This window comes from Drosophila takahashii, chromosome 3R, assembly GCF_030179915.1.
Source record: "Drosophila takahashii strain IR98-3 E-12201 chromosome 3R, DtakHiC1v2, whole genome shotgun sequence".
Taxonomy (NCBI): Eukaryota; Metazoa; Arthropoda; class Insecta; order Diptera; family Drosophilidae; genus Drosophila; species Drosophila takahashii.
The window spans coordinates 20,479,670-20,504,661 of NC_091681.1; the positions used below are offsets into that span (position 1 = coordinate 20,479,670).

Sequence of the window (24,992 nt, forward strand, 5' to 3'; positions counted from 1 at the left end):
GTTTTCTTTGCTGCTGCTCTCTCGGCCGTCGCTCTCTTGCCATCCGCTCTCTGGGTTTCGCTCTCTCGGCGGGCTCCCACGAAATGCAGCGCAATAACTTAGGAAATCTAAATAAACTCGGTAAAAATACTTAAAAAAAAATGTTAAAAATTTAAAAAATTAAACTTAAGCATTTGGGCCATAGAATAACCATTTACCAAAAAATCATCTCGATCGGAGCAGCGGTTTAGATTTTTTAAATCGAAAAGTTAATTTTAAATGTAGCCAACAAATTATGGCGGATATCGAAATTTCTTTTAGATTTCTAATTAGGCCCTTTCAAGACCTAAAATTCTGCAAAATCAAAATTTCGAAATTCCAACCACTTTAGAAGCTAAGCTTAAGTAAATCTAATGATTTTTTGCTCTAAATATGGATGTTGGAGCTGTTTGGGGCCACTGGGGGGACATGTCGGACCTTAGTGGGCGCCTACGCCCCCAATGGAATACTGTGAAAAATTTTGGCTGCTCTAGCTCTTATGGTTTAGGCTGTGGTCGTATCCCCCTAAAAATCGGTCTTTCATTTTATAATCTTTAGAGATAACACACAAATACCTATGAAAGGCTACGGCCAAAATGCTATAAGCGAAAAAACGGATCCGCTCGCAGGATCGGGAGGTAAACAAAAAAAGGAGTGCCCCAATGTCGGATGGGGATCAACAGCTGGAGTTAAATATTTCGGGAAATGAGGAAAATTAAAAAAAGCACCTACAGCTCCAACTCATTTGGGTGAAAACAGTAGGTGTAATTTTGGAGACGAAATTTGCCAGCAATTTTCGTCGTGCGCCCCTCGTCTTTAACATAATTTAAATTTTTGCAAAATATTTGATTTAGAATGTCTGCATTGGGTGATCCGTTATTTTGTCCTAATTTAATCATTACATACTTATGTATGTACATGCCAATTTATCGATGTGTGTGTGTGTCATTGCGTTTCTCACATGCAAATGTGACGACTGAAAGTTTTTTTTCCTGCTCTCCCCTTGAAAGCCAATCCAAAATGTTTTTAAAATCAAAACCAAAATTCCTTATGAATTTAATGGGTTGGCTACACACTTTGACTTAGAATTGCATCCATTAGATAATCCGTTCTGGTATCCAAATAGAAAAATTTTATCAGGTGTTTCTAAGCTAGAAACAAAACATTGGCGGCGTCTCTTTCGCTTCAAATGACTCTCTCTCTCTGCTCACTACTCTCTCGCTCTGCTTTTGCTGACGTTCGTGAGTGCTGCGAAAAACAAAAACAACGTGCTGCCAAAGAGGCCCCCCGCAACCCCCGCAAACAAAAAAGATCATATAAAATCAACCGTGGGTCCAAAAAAAGAAAAAAAAATACCTTACTAATTGTATGGCATAGCTCCGCACTTTAAAACAAAAACGGATGCGATCGCATAATCGGTGCGGAAAAATTAATTAAGTGCCCCAACCGGAAGTCGGTGGGGGCTCATCTTCTGGGCTTTCAAAGATTTCCACAAATAAAGCTTAAAAAAAAAATATCAACTTGTTTGGTTAAAAACTGTGGGAATGGTTGATGTTTTAATTAACCAATTTTGCATTTTTTGAGAGTCCTGGGAGTCCTTAGGAGCCGAATTTTAAAAAATCCTTTCTTAGTGCACACCTCCTCTAACACACGATTCAGACCCAATTTTTTCCAGAATTTTAGGACTTATGGTTTGGGCTGGGGGAACATGACGCAAATCGACATCTACTCTTTTATAGTAATACTCGATTAGTGCTAATTGTGTTGCGGTAACTTCGGCTTCAGCCAGCATAATTTACTTTTTATTAAAACCCTTTAGGCTACGAACAAAGTAAATGGCCCTTTTCATCGACCTTACATCTGGTTTGAGGCAAAGCATTAACATTTAATGTTGCTTTTCACAATTTACAACTTCATTAACGCTTTGTAGGATCGCAACAAATCATAAAATTTCATTCATGAATCGGAAAATATTGTGGGTATATTGTGGGTTTTTACCCATGTTTTGGACACGTCGATCGAAATATGCCGCATCACGATCAAGATGCCGGGATGAATGAAATGAATCAGAAACTGAAACAGAAATCAGAAACGCAGAAAGCAGAAACAAATTGCCATCAGTTGGTACTCAGTCGCCGTATCCCCTTTTGTGCTGCATCATTTCCATGCCCCATGCGGCATTATCCTGTGGCCCAAAACGTGGCCAAGTCGCCGGCCCGAGGTGTCGGCTGTAAGCTAATTGGAAGCGTGTTCAAAGGTGCCGCCAACAAATTAAGTATGAGTTACCAATTTAGCTTTTATATCTCTATCGCACACGCACACATGCCCACCGAGCCGAGCGGCACATAGATACTCGCACACTTGGCAGGAAGAGAGATGCGGATGTTGGCCAAGTCGGCCTGGGCTTGGGTCTTTTGGACCTCTTGGGGGTTCCTCGGCTCCTCGATTGTTCGCTTACTTCGCTTGTCTTGGCTGCTCCAAACTGGTTCTGGGCCCGCTCTCACAACTAAGTTGTAATTGCAGTCCTTTGATTGCATTTGTGTGCCAAGCTGAATTGTTTACATTTATCATAATCAGCACTCGAGTCGTTTGTAACCGCCGCGAGGGTAACTTTTCATCTTTTGGCAACGCGGCGCCAGTTAAACTGGAAGTCCGACTTCGAGATGCAGATGCATCTGCATCCCAGACTGGCACTTGATGTAGGTCGTTCGTCGGGTTTGTCCGTGAGTTTCTGTATCTGTAGCTGTTGCTGTGGCTGTGTCTGTGCGCCGGCACTTGATCACCTGACAGGGGAAACGTTGAGTAATTGCTGACAATATGGCTGAGCAGGGAAGACAACGCGTTTAGTCAGGGATCGGACAGCCAACTGGAGAACGGGGTCCCCAAAAAGTTTTTGGGAAGAAATTAACCCGTACCTGCTTGACGTTTTTATTAGTTCCGTTTTAAGATCTAATCAAATGTTGCAAAATATTCGGTTCTTCGGATATTCCTATTCTTTTATTTCTTTTATCAATAAAATATTTGTTAGTTATGTGAAAAAGGGATAGGCGATGGATAATATCAAAAGTATGGATTATATCCGATGAAAAAAATAATATTATATGTTTTTTTTTCACAGCACATCGGTAACGACCTTTTTCCCATTGATATTATCAGCTATCCCGAGCCAAACTATTAATTCTATTAACAGGCCAACGATTTCCCAACTTACTCAACACCGTAATCATGGAAACGGCGAATTTACTCGCATCTGGCCCCATTAAACCGGGTTGTAAGGCTCATGAGGCACTTCCACTTACTGTGCGGTGGGTTCATTAGTCATTTTTAGTTGATTCGATTAATGGGTTTCGACATTTACGCATTTCTGTTTGTTTTCACGGAAGTGCTCAGGGAGATTTTCCCATAATTAGAGGCCGTCACAGTTTACCTCGATTTGCCGGGCAAATTTTCTCAGCTAATAAAACAAATGCCACCGGTAATGGCTCCAGTAATTTGTACTACAACTCAATTTCAATTAAATGCTGTTCGGAGATACTTTCGCCGGGCCACTTTCCAAGCGCACTAATAACGCCCAAGACCCAGTAATCGACGGCTTTTCGGGGGCTCTTAAAGTTTCTTTATCGCGGCGCATGCGTTGCATTGTCACACGTTTGGAAATGAAAATAAATGGCTTTCGGCCGAGTTTCGGATATGGAGCGTCGTCGATCTGCATCTCATCCATATGCACGAGGCTTTTCCCGTCTAGTTTACGAACTGTTAGACACTGGGAGTGGGTTTCGGATGGACCAGTAGGTCGCCGTGGATCAGTATCGGATCGGTTCGGTATCGGGCATCATTAGCAGCGGAATTGATAGCTTGATTATTCAAATGATTAACAAACGATCGGCTGCTGGCCAAGTTCGGTGGGTTCGCTTGAGAGAGTCCGAATCGAGACCGAGATTGATGGCGCACTTCAGTTGGGGAGAGCTCGCAGGTCATCTTCTCGGTTTCTCAGCTCCTCAGCTTCTCAGCTCCTCAGGTTGGGATTGAAAAATGTGTGCGCCGCTGGCGATGATGGGCCACCTTTGAACTTTGCCGCAAACGGTAGCCAGAGAGCAGTCGGCTTCCAGTTGGAAATTTATGAAAACGATCGCTTCGGAAATTAATAAATATCGAAATAATTTCGAGTAAATTTCATATGCAAATTGCCGCTGTGCACAAATCTGCAAAGCCAAGTCACATCATCGCTCGGCTTTGCACACTTAAAAGTGTTGTGTGGTTTTTTTGTTTTCGTCAGTTTGGATTTTTTTGCCCAACTCGTTTTCGATCGTGGCAAGTGATTAAATTAATAATTAATTAGTTTGAATTTATGAATAACGGTTGTAAATAATCATTAATAAAAATTAAAAAAGATTTCTTTTATTTTAAGACTCTCCGCCACTCAGCACAGCCTCAACAAAATACGTAGCAACATCATTAAGATCGATCGGGCAGAAACAGAATATTCAAATTAGAACGGGCATCCAGATTCAGATACTCAAATTCGAATTGAACTCACCGACACAACGCAGGCCAAATGGAAGCTCTCGTTGGGACTTGAGCATTGTTTGCTTAAATATGCTTAAATTTATTGACAACAATTTGCGGTCTTTTGTATCTCCCTTTGTTTGCCTGAAATTATTAATTGGAGTGAAACAGATTTCGCTTTTTAACGCTAATTGGTTGGGGAATTCTGACGGAGCTCGGTGTTTCAAAATTAGTTGATTCGGGTTTTCTGTAACTTAATCAAAAATTTAAAAAGGTAATAAAATCTTGATCATTTAATGGCCAAAGACTATTGAAATTCATAAATGTGTGGAAAGAAAATACTTTAAAAGCGATACTCAATTTATAGTAATTCCTTTTAACAAAATACAGATATAGGGGATTACAGAAATGTAATAAAACAAAATCTATAAAGAATTAGCCCACTTGTAAAGAGAAAAAATTGGCAATGAAATTCATTTATTATTTTTTATTTTATTATCTGGAACATGTTTGCATAAATTTTGTATAAACCTTTTTTTAAAACCTTTAACCTGTGATGAAAGTTTAAACATCTCTTTGCGTATCTGTTTGGTGGCTCTAAAAAGAGCCGATTGGGTTGATTATAATCGATGTGATCCTGGCTGTAGGGCCGAATCCTGGTTCTGGCTGGTTCCGTTTCCACTTCCGTTTCCGGTTATGATTGTTCTGGCTTGTTAGCGGGCCCGCAAAAGGGCCTTGGTCCTGGCTGGTTCTTCTCCAATTGGGTTTGGCAGTGAATGTTGCCTTTGCCCCTTTCTCGTTGGCCCCGGAAGCTGTTAAGGATGTCCTGGCACTTCCTTTTGGCCGCCTAATGCCTTGGGGAAATCCGTTGGGTGCAAAATCAACTGCCCAACTTCCCCGGCACTCGACTCAAAATTAAACAAAATACTCGACTCCTCGTTGCTCACTTTCTGTACCAATCATCAGGTTGCCTTGGCGGTTCGGTGCGCACCTGGCCACGCCCTCATTTGGGCGGTGCCCCTCCCATCGGCACGGATCCTGGCACCGGAACTACCATTCCAGCAGCGGCTGCTGCGGCCGCCAATCCCACCATATCCGCCTCGTGCATGGGCTTCTTCTTCAGGATGCTCAGATCGTTCACGTTCTCCAAGAAGGACTTGTGGGCCGAAAAGACCTTGACGCTATCGAAGTCCTTCTTCAGCTCCTCGATGTCCCGCTTCTGCTTGGCCCTGCGGTTCTGGAACCAGGTGATCACCTGGGCATTGGACAGGCCCAGGGAGGCGGCGATCTCATCGCGATCGGCTGGCGACAGGTACTTCTGGTAGAGGAATCGCTTCTCCAGCTCGAAGATCTGGTGGTTGGTGAAGGCCGTGCGCGACTTGCGCTTCTTCTTCGGCTGCGGCCGGTTCGAAAAGATGTCCAAATGGGATTTGTCTAAAATTATAGAAGAAAAAAAAGATTGGTCAGTTATTGAGAACTTTAAAAATATATTTATAAGTTTTGACATTTTCAAAAATTAATTTCCTATCCTAATAGATGTTACAAAGTTTCCTCAAATAACTAAAATTAATTAGAGTTGGCTACTTCGAGTCTGGCTAGCTTCAAGGGGAATTCTGCGATGCATGGCATTTGCCGAACCGGTTACTAACGAGCGACTTGCCTTTGGTTTTAATTGCCAAGCCGAACAGGGCGCGTGTTGATTTAAATGCTGTGATTGATACATTTTATGAATGCGATTGCAAGCGCAATTGCAGTTGCAATTCTAAGATCTCGAATCGCTGATCTGAGAGATCGCGGCTCTCGACTTGAAGTGTATAATTTCGAGTTGATTGATTGCGCGAGTTGTGGGCGTTCATTGGCTTTGCGGCTCTAATGACGATCGCAGCTTTCTCAGGCCTTGCGCCTTATGCAAGCCAGCTGCTCATTTGTCTCGTTTGTGGTGTGATTTATAATAATTATTGACACCTACAAATCAGTTTTAAGTGGTACACGTAGCCCTGGCTTGATTAATGAGCCACTGACCCGTACTTAAGCCGCTGATTGAGCTTGCATAACGTTTCCTGGTGCAAAAATTCCAGATGCGGTGCCAATCAAAGCGATCGGAGGAGATCAGCGATCGGCGATCATCAGCATAAATATTTATTTATTGAATATTGGCTAACCGGTTCGCCGGACGATGGCTTCACACCCATTCCGATTGCTTGTCAAACAAACTAGATCGACATTAAAAACTAATTAAATGCCCTCCAACCGAATGCAAACGAAGTCCCAGGCGAATGGGGAATGGGAATAGGAATGGGTGTGGGTATACCCGTTTTACATACGTATTATACATGTATTCGAAATGCATAATTTGGTCATTTGTTATCTCGAGCACGTTTTGTAACCCAAAACCCATTAGGCACTTGACTGCACGCCTCCCTTTCTCCGAGCCTTTCTCCCTCTTTCTACGCAGCTATTTCGTATTTGTTTTTATCGGGGCCTCATTAAGTAATTTCCATGACTTATCTCTGGAGAAAGGGAAGGGCCACTTGGGTATCCTTTTACCCTCTCAGGTGTCCACTTACAAGGCATAAATATGGTCCTTAGTTAGGGGGAGTTTTGTTTTGGTTGTATTAGTCAGGGAAACCTGATCGATTTTCGAGGAACCTGCAGGGCAACAGTTGGCCACAGGGATTTTATGTTTTAATTTGGCGCGAGTACCAAGAATTGCAATTGGGATTTGGCCAGCCAAGGCGACACTGCGTCTGGCACTGACTTTACGGGAAAAAGGAAAAGCAGTTCAAACAACCGCAAAATGAGTTCAAGTAGGAATGCATTCATTCTTTTCGAATGTGAAAATATCTCCATTAAAGTGCGAGTGATATTAATGGGCACTTGTCATAAATTGAGAGACACCCGTATCCTCGCAGCTGCCTATCGCCTCCGATGAACTGCTGATAGACAAACGACGCCTCCGAAGTCGAAGCCCCAAAGAGATCTGTCGTAAATATTTCGTCTACGCGTTATACAATCCATGATAAACAGTAATATGTGTATTTTGTCAACTTAATACCCGGCGATACGGCGTTATACAACGTCCTAGTGTCATCGCTAATCGTTCGTTCAGTGTATTTTAAAACATGTTTACGACTGGAGGAGCTATAGCCACTATATGGTCATAGAGTTTGTCAGCCATTAGTTTTGAGTAGCAACAAATGGAAACGGCATGTTAATTGTTCGCCGAGGAACCGAGGAGCCGAGGAGCAACAACAAAACTCGATTAGGTAATGCACCAGCCAGCTAATTGTTGCTAATCGCTGCAGAATCGACACGACTACACAAATATACTAATGTGGACAGAGCGCGCACTATTAACCATTAATTGCCATGAAATCACTGTCAGGTTTTTGGGGGGTGGAGTGCGGGGACTACTAGAACTACAACGCCCACAAAATTCCCTCTGAGTATTACAGTTTTGAACTGTTGAAGAACTGAGTTCGTCTCCTTCAAGTGAATTATACTTTATCGCCAACTTGTTTCATTTGTTGCTGTCTGCCACTGGCGCATGCTGCCAATTAATTAAAAGCCCGAAATCGAATCGGTTAAGGAATTTACATAACAAAAGACCCCAAATGGGGGGACCCGGGGGAATGGGGCCATTTATTTCAATTAAACGAAATACGAATTTGCTGATTGATAAATGGCAAGCATCATAATAAGCTGAATATTCAGCTGCTGCCTTTTCGATTCCCCAATTTCCAAACGATAACAAATTAGAAGCTTTTATTCTAATTAAGAAATCGCGTAAATTCATTACGGAAATTGAGACATTTATCAATCGAAGCACAGGGGCTAAAAATCACTGGGGATCTTAAGTGATCAGAAATGTATTAGTATTTGTAATATTAAAATTAAAAACTCACAATATTACAAATTACTTGAAACACTGGAAAAGTATATCAAGTATAATGTTTAAAAGAATGTAATCATTGACTACTCCAATTAGTAATTTCCAAACAAAAAAAATAAATCGAATATTTGAGCTATTTTTGATATGAGGGATGCTGTTGCTTACCTTGTGACTCATCAAAGTCCTTGGTGGTCATCTGGAAGAGGGCATCCAGAGGAGTGCCGTTGGCCTTGGCCTTGGCAACGGCGGCGGCATTGCTGGCACCACTGGACGCTCCTCCTGCTCCCTGCGACGGACTGGAAGCACTGGCAGAGCCGCTGGTGCCGGCCTGAGCCGACGTCTGCGGACTGTGACTCCTACGCGCATTGGCTGCGGAGGCAGCAGCGGCGGCCGCCGAATCCCTGGCGATCTCCGGCGAACAGCAGTCACTGGCCGCCGAACTGGAGCGGTCGGAACCGCTCTCCGAGGGAATGATGTCCATGCCCATGTGGCGCAGCAGTTGGGCCTGGGCGTTGAAGTGCTCCTGCAGCTGGCGGTGGTAGTCCAGTGCCAGGCGCTGCTCGTAGTGCAGCAGGGCGGAGGGGATGAAGGGGCGCACGGGCATGGCGGGGCCAAGGAGGTGATCCCAGGGACGGACGATCTGACCGCCTGGTAAGAGCATGGCGGCAGCGGCAGCCGGATGGACGTCCAGAGGTTCCGTTCGGGGCTGCAGCAATCCTCCAGTGGAGCCAACGGGTCTGGAGGAGGGTGGAGCCAGCAGGTTGGCATTGGGAGGCGGCGAAACGGACTCCTCCCGCTGCTTCTCCGAGTGACCCAAGATGTCCGCAATGGAGAAGCTCTTGACCCCCTCGATGGCCGACTTGGTGGTCTGGTTGGTGGTCTGCTGGTTCTCCGGAACCACCACAGCCGGCGGACTGGGCGTGTGCTCACGTGGCTCCGAGGAGGACGAGGACATGCGCAGGCGCTTCAGCGGCTGGAAGTAGTCCTCCGGAAGATTGCCGACGGCACTCCGGCTGAGTCCGGAGGCCGCTGCAGCCGCTGCGGCATGGTGCTGCATCAGCAGCTGCTGTTGCTGCATCAGCAGTTGCTGCTGCTGCAGCAGATCGATGGTGCTGGCCCGCGGATGCGAGTGCGGATGTGGATGCGGATGGTGCTGCGTGGGCAGCGGGCTGGGGGCTCCGCCCACGGAGATTTCGGATTCGGCGGGACTGGCCGGACGCATGGTTGGAGGGCAGAGCATTTAGGTTCTCTACAGCACTTGGTTATTTTCCGGGTTAGTTAGAGCACTAAACTGTTTGTTTTTTTTGGATTTTAAGACGGCTTTATCACTACACTGACTTTGGACAACTGACGCTGGGCAATGGCTCTTGAATCGAGCAAACCTGGCACTCGAATCTTGTTATTTTCCTCTGATTAGCAGTTAACACTAATGTCTCGACACGACGACGCTGATCCAGTGGCGTAGGACCTCTCAACTCGACGCTTCGCAGTCAACTGTTCGAAACTAGATTGAAGATTGGTTTGCTAACTAGACACGTCGATATTTCTTCAGTTCTTTTGCTGCCGCTGCTTCTCTCCCCGTCTCTCTGCGCTCTTTCCCCTTCCTTCTCTTTCTCGCCCCCTCGCTTCGCATCGCTCGCTCTCGCTCTCTCTCTCTTTCTCAATCAAATCATAACTGTGCTCTCTTCGCGAGAGAGAAAAACCCGTTCTGCGAGGCGACTGAGCAGGATGGCAGTATGCTCCTGCCATCTCGCTCTTCGCAGCTCTCAGCACCAATCGGCTACAGCAACAAAAAATAGCAATGGTGGCGTATACGTAACGGTAATTATGGCGTTCATCATGCGACTGGTGTGCGAAAGGGACGGCAGGCGGCGGGTGCGAGCGAGACGGACGCTCCTCAGATTGTAACGAGACTGTATTTAGTATTTTAGTCGCTGCAAAGTTTTCACAACTCCAAATGCGTCGACGGCGACGCAGGCAGCGGCAGAGGCGGAGGCAGAGGAGGCGAAAAACCCCTCTCAGCACCTCCCGAAAAGCCCCCGAAAACCCCCTCCCCCAGCCATTATGGCTCGTAACCCCCCGCACAGTTAGCATTAATGACGATGACCCCCGAAGGCAGCCCGCGTTTAATTGTCAAGCGTTTGCAATTAATTTGCTGTAAGAAAAACGAACAATTAATTTGGAGGAAAAGAAAAAAGGAAACGGTGGGGGAAATAAAAAATGCGCATAAATTTGAAAACATTTGAAAATTAATTCGAGTCTGAGAATGGAAATGAGGCCAGTTTCGGTTGAATGCGAAGGGATATTCTCTATTTTTAGCCGATATTGGTTAGGAGCCACTTTATTTAATTGAAACTAATTGTTCGGATTCGTTTATTTGGTTTCCAAATAAGACCATTACTTTTTTAGGGTCATTTTTCGGCTTAGAACTAAATGTTGTCAGTGCCGACGGCTTGTTCTATTGGGGAAAACTTAAAATTTGGAGTTTCAATAACAAGTAAATGTTTTTAATAAAATTCAAAATATATGTTGTTGCAGATTTATTTAATATTTTGAAAGATTAAAGTTGTTTGAGACGTTTACATTTTGTTTTCACTTGCGGGAGGTTTTAAAAATTTTGCCAGAAGTTTCAGGTGAAGGTCACACATCCGACCGCATAAAGTACACTCATAAAAATTAATTTCTAAATTTTGGAAATCTCGCCATTGAATCGGCCTACCTTTGAAAATAGAAAAAAAATTTCTTGTTATTAGAAAATTTGCGTTTGAATACAGAAAACCTTTCTTGATGGAAAAAATTCAAGAAAGAATTTTTCTTAAAAATAGAAAAATGAAAATCTCATATGTCTGTTTTGCCGTCGCAGCCAAAACATTTTTGTACGTATTTTAGGACAAAATCACCTTTGAATATATGAATGAAATGACCCTAGAATATAGGAAAGTAGCCATTGACTTCCTTCGGCTGCCGAATGTTAACGACAAGAAAAACGAAGTGGGACGAAGGCCTACCCGGCTACCGACTTCTCTGATCCCCCGAGCGTCAGTTGTGAAAAAAATTCGTGAGTGATGGACGTGATTTTCAAGCGGATAAGAGGTGAAGCCTTTTTCCAAATATTCAAAGGTATGTAAATATATAATTTTTTGTGTAGCGGGCGTACAATTGTATGTATGTAATTAAAGGAAAAATTTTAAATCTCTTTACCAAGCGTATACCAATTCAGTTGAATTGTTTTTTAGCTAAGAGCTACGTACATACATACATTTGTATATAAATTTGTGGGTGTAGAGTTCTATAATAACTTTATCCTATTACTCGCATTTTATTTATTTTTCAGAGTGAAAATACCTGCAGTTGCATCAGCCAAATAATTTGTTTGTCGAAGCTGTAATTTTGTTTTAAAACATTCTAAGGTAAGAAAAATATGTTGTATTTGTTTGACATACTTACGGCATACTTGCGGCTCACCCGATCTGAAACCCGATTTTCAACCCTTTCATATTCTGCTCCTCTCTCTCGCTCGCTTGACCTACGCGTCGCGAGTTCTCTCTGCTCCTTCTTAAAAATGACATGATCTGCCCTGCTTACATTCGGTCTCCCTTCGCGCAAAGGACTGTATGTAAATATATATGTATGTATGTACGTGTCTCATCCGTGCCTCTCTCTCTCTCTGAAATTCGATTTTCAACCCTTCATTTTCTACCTGTCTTGCTCCTCTCTCTCGGTCGTCTGACCAACGTGTTTGTATTTTGGCTATTATTAGCATTACATTATTTCAAAAAAGTTGTTTATCTAAAAACAAATCTATCAATGATTAATGATATATCCCAATAACTCTTTTTTTCTAGATGAGGAAAGGCGAAGAAAATGGATCACCTTAGGTCATATGAAGTTCAACAGACCTTGGGTAATAACAATGTTTTCTTGAGTCAAAAATGTGTTATTTAAAAATGTTTAAATGTTAAGTGTTAAATGTTTTAAATGTAAATAAATATAATATGCAAAAGAAAAAACCAAGTTACATTTTATTTTTAGGGTTTCAGTGTTAATATTAAACTTCCTTTCAAGAAATATTATTTCTTAAATCAAGAAATAAAATTTCTTGAAAGGAAATTTAAACAAGAAAGAATTTTTCTTGTTTAAAAAGTGGCTTTCTAAAAAACCCTTTCTTGTTTTAAGAAATTTAATTTCTTGAAACAAGAAACAAACCACCTTTGAAACAAGAATCGCCTTTCTTGTTTTAAGAAATATTTTTTCTTGTTTTTATGGTGGCTTTCTAAAAAACCCTTTCTTGTTTTAAGAAATATAATTTCTTAAAACAAGAAATATTTTTTCTGGTTTTAATGGTGCCTTTCAAAAAAACCATTTCTTGAAACAACGGTGAGGTCGCCTTTGGCAAAAATTCAAGAAAGAATTTTCTAGATTTTAAGGAAATTCTTCGGTTTTTTTTTATGAGTGTATTAACTTCCTTTCTTCTTTGACATATTTTCTTTTACTTAGTGTAACTTAATTTTTAAATATTTCAGAATCAATTTAAAATTGTAATTTTTTTCCTTAAATTTTCGATTATGACTGTAAGAAATGGCACTTTTTAAATGGCTTTTAAAATTCCAAGTGTCTGATCCCTACCGCCCGACACCGGGTTGCATTTAAATGGCAGCCAATTTGCAATTGTCCACACGTCTTAGCCAACTTGAAGGCAAACGCTGACACCCAGAGGCCCAACAAACAACGCCAAATCCTTTTAATTGAAACAAATGTGAATTGCTGCAACAAACAGTGGAGAACAAAGGAGGAAATGGTAGCGGCAGAAGTGCCGGCAGCACAAAGGCGTCAAGGCGTCAAGGCGTCTGAAGACAAAGGGCCAGAGGTCTATTAACGAAAAATCGAAAATCGAAACCAATTGCCGTCGCAGCAGGATGCTAAACGAGAAAGGAATCGACGGCGACCACCGCAGGCTCAGCGCTCGACTTTAGCCGCAGTGGGTCTTGGTCTCGGCTTCTTGGCTCTGGGTTCTTGGGTTCCGACCTTATCCGGGACCCTTTCCGAGGTCCGAAATACTACTACCTGATGCTCCCGGAGAGCGGCTGTTGATAAGGACTAATCACACAAATATTTGAGCATTCGGTTTGTGATTGAGTCTCGCCGCGAGCGGTGCGTTTGATTCCCCGCGTTTAGCGCTTCTGTATTTTTTATAATTCTAATTTCTTCTACCCATTTCCCCTTTGTTCTCGGCGGCTATTAGTGTATCTATTAAACACACACACACACGCACTTGGTGGCTGCGTGGGAAAAGCCGCCGTGTTAATTATGCCAGGTCCTTGAAGTCGATGAATCCTTCGCGGGGAAAGTCAATTTACACCTGTGCTCCCGCTCCGAATTTTCCTCTGTGTGTGGCTCCATTCACACGCTGATAAACTCCTGCGGTGAAAGTGCCGGGAAAGGGTTCATTAATATTCAAATTTAAATGCAGGGCGACGATTTCTTTGATTTATCGGCTCAGTGGCAGCTGCCGGATAATGGTGGACAAAGCAGCCGGAGCAGCTGAATCAGTTGGTTCCCCCGGAAACGATAGATTTTCTATAATTTAGATCGCCACTATCATCATATATCTAAATGGCTCATAAGTACTAGCTTGCTAGCTATTTAAGCTGAGTTGATATTAAGCAGCGAAATAAAATATGATAAGTGGTTCCCTGAAATTGGATATGCCATTGCCATAATTTGCAAAATAATAGCTGGCTTTAAAGCATTGATTTCTGTCAGAACTTGTAATAAAGTATTGCAACATATCAATACGAAAAATTATTACATCTTCATATACTTTTTAAGAAATATTTGAATTTTTACATTTAATAAAGATTTTAAATGGATATAACGTTTCTTAAGATGTTTTGTATAAATCTATCTTCCAATTAATATCTTCTTTAAGTGGTGTTTTCTCGAAATACGTTAGACAAAAAATATTAGTAAATTATTTTAGGAATGCGTTTTAAGTAACAGATCACATTTCTCCCCTTCTCTTTACAATCGTAGCAAGTGTATTACCTCTGCTGTCATAAAATCCCCCACTGCTGCAACAACGACTTGTCTGTAATTGTCAATTAGCAAGCTTTCAACGGCAGCCACAGCCCGTAGTCACAGCTTCCATAAACAAATTTATTTTTGTCTAGTTTTTTTTTCGTTGCCCTGAGCCCCGAGCAATTTGCATATGCCACGGAGTCACTTTCGGTTCCGATTTCCAGCCAGCGACCCACGCAGCATTGACACATGCCTGTCACTGCCACTTGATGTTGCGCCTGTGCGGCAGATAAAAAGTTCGAGATTGGAATCGACTGGCTGCTTGGTAGCATGTCGAAAATTACTACCGATGGCTAGACGATAATTATGCATTTAAGCCGCCTTTACTTTGTCCGCTCGACTTGGGTGTGTTCGATTGACCCAAAATGATTCGGAAAAGCTTGGGAGTTAGCTATGCTGGATTATCGCTTATCTTGGCAGGCAAGTCATTATTTTCAATTAGTCGAACTGCAAATAAATAGTTTAATAGTTTACAAAAAAATGGTTTGGAATTTTGGAGCTTACAAATCGATAATAAAAATCTTAGTTAAACAAATCGAGAAACTATGCTGCCCATTTAAATACAGTTTGAATGAAAGAAATATTTAGAAAAGTTACTTATCATGTGTATTTCTATCTATCTAAGCATCCAATTGGTCATATTTCTAGCTTAAATCTTGATTAACCAAGATGTAGTCATTACCTTATTGTTTAGTTCGCAGAAATGTCCGCCTTTGACTTGAGAATTAAAGAGAAAGTCCTCCGACTGGAGTGTTTTGTGCCGAAATCAAAAAAAAGCGGCAGAAAAGAAAACTCATCAAAGAGAAAAGTAGTTAGACACAAAAGACACTTGAGCTGGAGCGACCATTAAACATTGCCAATTTCACAGTAATCATCGGTATGGCCAAGAAAGCCCTGGCCGAACAAAAGGTGGCCCAGAGGAAAAAGTAGCAGAGCGAAGTAAGCCGTTTAGGGGCCACCCACAAAGCGAGTGCTCCCCCAGAGCTTGGGACTCGGACTCGGAATCGGACTCGAAGTCAAAGACCAGGCCAAGAGACCTCGCTTTCGGGCCAAGCTGGGCAGCCTCCGTTGGGCACGCTAATCAAGCCGGGATGGCTAAAAGCTAAAAGCCAAAAACCAAAAGCAAATGCGAAGCAAATCAAATGCTCGATGGAAAGCACAAAAACGGAAAACAATGAACAAGCGCATGCTAATTAAAGCGATGCTCAAATTGAAATGTTTAACTTTTTCATCTTTGTTTCTATTTTCGGGTCTTGTGCTTTCGCCTCAATCTGTTGCTTCATTTTTGTTCCTGGCTGTGAGTGGGCCAAGCGATCCGCAGCAGAGCAGTTCGATCCGGGCTAGCAGGTCCACACTGAGAAAAATATCGATAGTTTTTGTTTAAGTTTTTCAAAATCAGAAGTTTACCATCTTTGATGACCGCAGATTAAAATATTTCAGTAATTTCTCGTACAAATACTCGTAATGAAATAATTAACTGGCTTTATGATTGCAAAAAGGTGCGTCTCAAAGTGATTTATTTTTCCTTTTTAAATTACCAAAGGAATAATATTTATGTATATTAAATACATTTTTACCAGTGTTAATGCATTGTTTACATTATATGCTCCAATTTTCACTTTAGAATACCAACCAAATTGCTTATACCTTTTCATCAGTTTTATGTTTTGTAATGTATTTTTAAAATTATTATTTTTTACTTTTTTCTAATAATTTGGAACCAATTGTACCAAATTAATTTTTTTAGTGCACTTCCCTTCTAATTCTCACGTGAGCGACGTGCCACACGGCGTATACGCGTTGAGCGGTGCTGTGTCAATATGGGACCCCATGCTCCTCCGAGAAGACGTTGCAAGGGGCGGGGGATTTCTCGTATTTACATGCGATAGGGAACACTGTTTGGATACTTTTTCGACTGAATGCCGCACACAAATATTTATGCGTTGGCCTCTTAATTGAGTTAATAGACTTGGACGAGAGTGCGCGTGGCCCGCGTTGATTTTGACCGACGTGTGATAATTACAGCGCTGCCCCAGCTGCGGCGGCTTTGATGAGGCTGTCGATGCTGTGGATACGTGGATGTGGATGCTACCGACTGGTCCACAAAAGCCAAGGAAAACGAAAACAAAAAAGTGGCATCAGCGGTGGCGGCCCCTTTGTCTTTGACTTTTGCGTTGGCCGTGCTCAAACAAACGGTTCAGTGGTTCATTTGGACTGCACTTTTTTTCGGGGGGTCGCTTGTTTAAATATTGAGACTTGTGTTTAACATAATTAATGCGAGTGGAAATTACAGTAGCTCTCGCATCGAGTCCCATATCGAGGGCCTGGGCCTGACTCACCGACTGACAAGAGGAAACAATGTTTTATTTTTACGCTGCCTGCCGGTGTTCTTCTTCTTCTTTGGGGGGCGAATGCAATCAACATTTACATGCAAAAAAGAAGTAATTATTAGGCTACGGCTGACCACTGACGAAGTTCTTATACTTTCTCGCAGAGTAGTTCAAGTTGATCTAGAAGAGTAGGCACACTTATTAACTTGAATATTTATTGAAATAATCTGATACTTTGCATGTCTAATAAAAAAATCTGGAAATTTGTTTCCATGATACTTTGGGATTAAAATTTAGGATACATTTTAAAAGTTAATCCATTATATTTCCCTAAAACAGTATACTTTTATTTTGCGCGAGACACTAACATCTTCCATAACATTAAGCTAAAATTTAACACAAGTTGATAGTAATTATAACGTCAATTGTAAATAATACTTGGCTAGAGTAAAAGAGTAGTATGATAATTGATTAATTTTTAAAAATTATATGGTAATATGAATTATTTTTCTAAATTGTGCAAGTATCTTTCATTATATGTAAGTAATGAGCAATTAAAGTAACTAGTTAATAATTGCACATATTAGCTCTTTAAATAACATGAAGCCCAACTAAAAGGGTATTCCGCTGACTTACTACCTAATTTACCAGCTATTGTTGCTAAAAAGGCCGACAGACCGGCACAATTACACCGAAAGCGGAGACGCGGAAAGGGCCGGCTTACGTATGAATATCAAATCAACTACATTGCAGTTAAAAAGCGCATTTCAAACACCTCTGAGCTGCACTCGCTCGTTTGGTGGTCCAGAACGCCCCAAGAGCATTAAGACCTGGCCAAGTCGGATGACCAGGGGTTGGTGAGGGGTCAGACCACATTGCTTGATTGCCGTGCGCCTCTCGAGATGACGTTGCATTTGCGATGCTGCCCGGAGATCGGCTTCGAGCCACAAACTCAATCGGGAGACGTTGGCAGGAAGCGAGGAAAGGTTTTTCTTTATTTTGTTCCCCTCTTCTGTGTTTTCTTTTCTTTCCCTTTTTTTCGCGAACCCATATGTGGAAGCAGCGATTCCGATTCCTGTTCCCTCCGCCGATCTGAACTCGCTTCAGGTTTTGGCCTCACCACGATGAGTTGGTTCTGGTTCTGGCCGAGAAGAAGCCGATGCAACAAAGAACTTGCAAGCCGGAATCTATTGCTCCACTCTGTGCAGCTTCCTTTGCATCTGTATTGGTGCTATAACTTTAGTGTGTGTGTGTGTGTTGAGCAGAGCGCCATCTCGTTTAATGCCTTTAAGGCGTGACCATAGTATTTTATAATATGAACTGATCAAAGGATGCCGACGCGTTTCAAGTTAGCCGCTAAAGCTGCGGCGACTCCAGATTTGCGCGCTTCGTTCTTGGCTGGCAAAAAGGTTGTGGCAGGGTACACCGAAAGAAATGGAAACATTTGCAACTGTGAAGTACCTAGAAATACAAATTTATATCCTTTCTTCACCATTATCTCATAGCGAGGAAATATTTCCTAAAAAAATAATATATATTAAATATTTCTCAATCCTCAATTAATATGCATTGAATAATTAATTTTTTTTGCTTTGTTCAATGTAATTTTTAATGGATTTACACACTATTTACTCGATATTCTCTCTGTGTAGTCTTAAGAAGAGTGTAAGGCAACCAGCAGAAGGCGAGTGCAACAATAACAAATTGACCAAATCGATTTCTTGGCCGCCTTGTCGCTGTCGCTGCCTTTTCTTGTTGGCTTTTCCTCTTGTGGCATTTTCATTTAATTCTATTGCTCATTAGCTGCATGAGTGTGAAAATGGCGAGTGCCGCGAGAGTGCAAACGGTCTGCTGACTAACGTATCTGCTAGATACTCGCACAATTTACGCCGGAAAAGGGTAGCAAAGGGTATCGCTACCACTTGGCGCATGCGAGATGAGTGGGCAATTTTTGGGGCCGGACTTGGATTTATGTCATTTTAATGCAAACAAATTAAATCGCTGCACTCGAGTGGAAAAGGCGAAAGGGGTTTGCGCACACCCTGCCGTGACGAATGCGGCGTATACGTGATATTCAGACTCGGGGTGGCAACATCCTCATCCCGATTCACGGCACAGACAATGCCCGTGTCACACTTAATTGAAAACTCATTAGAGTCTCGAGGGCTCTGCGGGCAGAACTCAATAAATATTGAGGAGACAATGTGCCAGGGAGTCAAAGGCAAACTGATTGCCAGCGTGAAATCGCTACCAAATGCTGCAGCTGGGCGACGGAAATTTGCAGTTCATATTTATGACTCTATTAAATCCATGAGTACTTCACAGAGGGGTAAGTTCTCCCTGTGCCGTTTGCCAATTTGAGGAGTCTACATGGTTGTTGATTGTCACCGTGTCCAAAGAACAGGATGAGGATGGAGAATTCGGATGAATTAACAACTAATAGATCGCATCAAAAATGCAGCTACACATTACACAGAATGGGCTGAACCACTTATATATTTTCATTGTTTAATTAAATAATCGCTGTGAAGAAGTGACAGATCAAATAAATTAAATAGAGGAACCTAGAAATTTTTAAAGAATATTTTAAGCGTTTTATATTAAAACAAGAAAGGAAGCTACCTTCGGCCAGCCGAAGCTTATATACCCTTGTAGATAAAGTAATGCCTACTCGGTGCAGTTCCAGGAATTCCAATTTTGTTTTTAAGTAGTCAAGAATCAAAACGCCTACTTCCTACAAAGTTACAATGAATTTTCTTATATTTGTTTGAATTTTCCTATGGGAGCCTTAAGATATAGTGGTCCGATCCGGCTCGCTTCGACATATGTACTACCTGCAATAGAAAGAAGACTTTCGGGAAAGTTTCATCGCGATAGCTTTAAAACTGAGAGACTAGTTCGCATAGAAACGGACAGACGGACATGGCTAGATAGTCTCGGCTATTGGTGCTGATCAAGAATATATATACTTTATGTGGTCGGAAACGTCTCCTTCCCTGCGTTGCAAACATCTGACTGAAATTATAATACCCTCTACAAGGGTATAAATATATATCTCATCTAATTAAAATAATATTTTTATAATATAATATAATTAAATTCTAAAATAAGTAATGCCATTATAATTTGGTTTGATTTATAAGTTAGACTTTTAACATAATTTTCAGTGCTCTTTGCCTTTCCGAGATTTATACCCCAATTAAAGTTTTAGTTTTCTCAGCTCATAATGGTGTTTTTCTGGTTTTCCTCACCCAAAATGCCAGCTCCTCACCCACAAAGAGCTTCTCTGAATACATATTCGTCTAGTCCGTCTCGGTTTCCATGCTGTTTGCATTTATTAATTGCCTGACATGTCCATTAATTTAAATCAATGATATTTTTGCGCTCAAGTGCATGAAAAACCTGAAGTGGCGTTGCCGTGCTTGCAGCACCACCATCGCACCACTGAACCACTGCACCACCCTCCACTGCAACCGCCTCCCCTATCCACCGTGCAGCAATTAACATAATTTTACGCAAATTGCAGCATAAATCTCATCTTCGTTTTTATTTAGTGCCATTCGCTTATTTCAGGCAATTAAATATGAGTGAAATTAAATTTTTTGGCATTGGGTTAGCGCGTGGGCTTGGTACAGGAAACAGTAGCTATAAAGGATAATTTCTAATATCTTCAATTTATTAAATTAATAAATATTTCCCATGACATCTTAGCACAAATAAAATAACAAATATTTAAAAAATAATTTTGAAAAGTTACTTATGCGTACCTAAAATAATCTAAAAACGAAACTTGTTTTAATAATTTTTAAAATGAAGAAATTTACCAAATGTTATTTTAATCCAAGCAATTTTTATTAATCCTTACTGTAGTCAAACGAAATAACTTATTTTTCTCAATCAACATATAGTTTATGACTTATTTATGTTATTTCGTTGCAAATTTATTTGTTGTCAGGGCAGCAGTTCATGCAAATTTGTTGTTTTGTTGTTCATTTGGCTGAGCTAATAAACTATGATTAGTTCCATATGGTCAGCCATTGGTCGTCCGATGCCACTAATTTCTATCGCTGTTTTGAATTTATTACGGCCGCGTTTCGGTGTCTTTCAAAGGTAAATAATTAATTAATTTGATTAGTGAGAGGCAAGATGCCTTAATTTATTTTTATTTAATTTAAAATGCCGCTCTCGACCGGATCATGAATATTCATCGCCATCAGCGCTACAATTTATCCGCGTAAACATTTTAATTTACAGCCGACTTTTGGCTTTTGCGATTAATTTTTGGTGATTAGCCTGTAATTTATTTGCTGGTCCCACATCCGACATGATCGTGATGTGTGGCACAGTTTTTCCCTCTTATCGAGCAGCTGCGGAACGGAGAGCCATCAATCAAGGGGCCAGTTCTTATCGATTATCGGGGTAATGGCAATGGTTTGCTCCCAATGGGCAATCGATGATCGTGATGGGGCAGCTTTTCGCGTGTGTGTGGCATTGCGATTGATTCCCTGTCCCGGAACAAATTCACGAATTAACATTTTTGTGTGCTTTAATTAGCAGAAGCCTTGGAACCCGAGTTCCCCGGGCCCACTGCCAATCCGCTTTCTGGGAAGGCCCATTCTCCATTGGGCATTCTCAGGTCAGAATTGGCTTCAAAAGTGCCGTCGTCGCAGTCGCCTTCGTGTTTCCACGAAAACTCCGGTTTGTTAATGAAAATATGGCACATAAAACGGATAGAGCCCGATGCCGACCCGAAATCAATGCAAACAATACAATACGGATCCAAGAATGCCTCCTAACTAGCTACCGTTTAATTTTTATTACGCCCCAAAGAGGTGAGTGTGAAATCGTCGGCGTTTTTACGATACCGAATTCGAATTCGGATTGGGATGGTGAATCCCTTTGATTCTGTGAGTTCTCCTCCGCCACATCTCTATCTCTATCCCATCCGCATACATCTCCTGTTTGACGATTCTATTCACACGCCTTTGACAAGTGCTCAGTCCCAAATATGATTCCCTGGACCTGGCCAAAGGAGCTCCATGGTGGCGGTGGAAAGTGCTATTCTCTTTTTTGTGGCCATAAAATATCTCAAGGGATCTTGACTTTTGCCTATTTTGACGTTTATAAATATCCCACAATTTGTTGTTATTTCACGTCCCTCTGACGTAATGCTGATGGAGAAAGGTTTCCGCTGTGGGAAAGAACATGTGTCCGTTCGCCGGATCGCCTTTGATTGCTTTATTTGTTGTCTTAGGCCTCTGCAGGGGCGTTGCAAGTGTGTTTTGATTGTGCATTGTGCAACATTGTGTTTCTGTAATTGCCATCGAATTTTCCCCGCTTCCTTGGTGGCACTTGTTTGTCCGGCAGCCTTCAGGATGTTCCTTGTTTTTGCCACTTGGCGGCTGCTTTTAAAGTCAGGAAGTGCAGTCTGGGAAATGCGCCTCGGGTTTCCGAGACCCCCTCTTTTATGGAAAATATCACTACAAATTGTACAACGATTAAAGGATATTCTTTGGATAAGTGTTTGTTATATGATGCATTAAATACTTTGAAGGTACTTGCAACATGGCTGTTTTGTATAATTTGTTTCTTTAACTAATAAAGAGGTATTCACTACTAAATATATTGGAACCAATCTAATCTTCTAAATTTTGAATTTCACTTTTTACTTTTAAAAAGCTAGGAAAAAATTAAAAAATTTCTTTTTGTAATTACTAAACGTGTTAAGAGCTTAGCATTATATATGGAGGTTATATCTTTAATTTAAAAAAATTATGCAGCCTTAAATCAAGAATAATAAAACAAATATAAAAAATTATAAAATGGAAAAAATTCTAAGTATATGAAAAAGTCGATTAATCATAAAGGAAAATAGTAATAAAGGCAAAGGAACTGCTTTAACCCGTAATATATGTTCAATATTATCTTAAGTCAACAATATTTTGTAATCCTTTTACAGGGAACAGAAAACTGAAAATTATTTATTTATTTATGTTTAACGGATATCAATCCTAAACTTGAAACTAAAGTTATATGAAGCAGAGGATTTCATGTCATACTACTCCCCCACTTAAGCGGCAACTGATCGTCTCCTCAGTTTTTTAATGTTTACCGCGAATTTATTTAGCTGATATTTGTCTGCTTGGCAGCGATGCGTGTCGGGGCAACAGACGCCTTTGATGTGGAGGCCCCTCTTCTGGGATCTGGGAGATTTTGACAGTTATGCTAATGACACCCGGGGGTCCCCAGCACCCGGATTCGGAGCCAATGCCCCGAATGACTGACTTTAATTTGACAGAGTTTTGCATGTCACTTTTGTCGCAGCTCGCAAGTTCGGATTTCGCATTTCGCCAGCGAAATATAAGCGATCCACCCAAATCGTGGCGGCGTCTTGAAACGCCACTCATTTTGCCACTTCCGCTGGCGTTTTGCTGAGCGATCTTGCAGAATGTCATGGGAATGTGAAAATATCACATTTGGTGGCAAAAGGCAGTGGCAGTAGTGGTAGTAGTAGTAGTGCTGATGCCTCCGCCGCAGGAAGAGGGCTTTTTGCTGGCTTTTATTTGTTTGTTGGTGGCATTGGCATCGGCATTGGCATGTCATTTGGTCGGATGCCGCCGCACGGCTACCTGCCAATTATTCTAGCCGAGGAGGAGAAGGAGAAGTAGGACTGGGACTGGAGGAGTGGGGCAGCAAAGCCCAGAGCGACCACCAAGCTAGCCGCTTCTAACAGCCAAAGCCGGCTTTGATCTTTGATCTTCCGCCGCCGACTGGCCAATGGCCAGCCAATGTGATTAAGCCACAGATACACAAGATGCACACTCGGCTACAGATACAGATACAGCAGACTCAGATACAGATACACACACTCCCGAAGCTCGTTACCCTGCGTCTCGGCCTGTTTTCGCTCGTTATTCTCCACTTTGTACGCCTGTCTGGCCATTTATCAAAGCTGGCCAAGACCTCTCGCTCGCACGGTATCCATTGGATGCGTTAAGCGGCTCATATCTTACGCCTGGCTTTGAAGTTCGGCGCGGCTGCGTGATTGGCCAAAGTCGTTTATGTTCCAGCATCCAGTGCTCGGTGTTCGGTGTTCAGTTTCCAGCATTGAGTATCCAGCATCCACTGCTGGTTCATTAGAAAAATGACGGCTTTGTCTTTTTTATGGCTTACTTTAACGCATCGCTCTGGGCAAAGACAGGCCGGTTCGGCGTGTAGTTGTTCTTGTTGGCTCAACTCATTTGGCCGGCGGGCCTTTTGCCCATTAGCCATAATGGCCATATTGCCACCTGTGTTGTGGTTGTTTCCCGAGTTGAGTGGCCCTCAAATTGCTGCATACCTCCGGGCGCTCGGACGTTGTGCCCCATCACTTTGTCACCTCGAAGTTGGCTAATCTAATCTCCCCATTGCTTCTTTCAATTTTCGCCCTGGGAATGGTATTTGGCAAATCTTGGGAAAGTTTTGCTGTGGGAACCCGCTGTTTCCGCATTTGGGCCAAATTCAGACTAATCATGCCAATAATTTATTGTCACTCCCCCGGCGAAGCCGAAAAGCTGCGCAGCGAATCCAGTGAACAGAAGACCCCCCTTCGAAGAAGGCGAAACCACCCTCAAGTAACCCCGCGAGTAAACAAAAGTCCAGAGTCAACAGATCGAAGTCGATGATACATGCGAGTGGGCAAAAACTAATGGATTGATTTATGTGTTATCACCTGGAGTGAAGAAATTTATTACGACCCGGGCAATAAATCACTGCGACACTTCTGTGCGGACGCAACACAGACTGATATACGGGGCAAAGTTGGCCGAAATTGAAAAGGGATACGAATTCGCCACAGTTTAGTCGGGGGCTTTCGGTAATTAATAGCACCCAGCGGCATTTTTGCGAGGCGACAATAAAAATATGTTTTCCGATTTGTTTATCTTTGACCAAAGAGAGAAAGACTTCCCTCCCTTTGTGTGGGATGCTATGGGATGGGTGATGTGCTGTGCTGGGAAATTAATTGCTATCATTAAGATTTAACATTTTGGAGTTGGGGAACGGAAAATCCCGCACAGGATGTTAACGAAAAGTAATTTGAGATTTTATTGCTTCCGCGTTGAGAGCTGTTGAATGATTTTATTTCTCTTAGGATCAGGATTTGGGGTCCCCAGCTAATGGAGATTAAT

The 24,992-nt window shown here is 42.0% G+C and overlaps 1 protein-coding gene across 1 annotated transcript; it reads right to left on the reverse strand.

Moving 5' to 3' along the window:
* Positions 1–5,128: 5,128 nt before the first annotated feature.
* lbe (ladybird early) lies at positions 5,129–9,891 on the reverse strand. Its single transcript, XM_044394223.2, has 3 exons — positions 8,790–9,891; positions 8,582–8,702; positions 5,129–5,958 (listed from the first exon to the last, which is right to left on the reverse strand). Exons 1-3 carry the CDS (start codon positions 9,654–9,656, stop codon positions 5,528–5,530), a joined length of 1,419 nt encoding a protein of 472 aa, XP_044250158.1. The 5' UTR covers positions 9,657–9,891; the 3' UTR covers positions 5,129–5,527.
* Between the last annotated feature and the right edge of the window lie 15,101 nt (positions 9,892–24,992).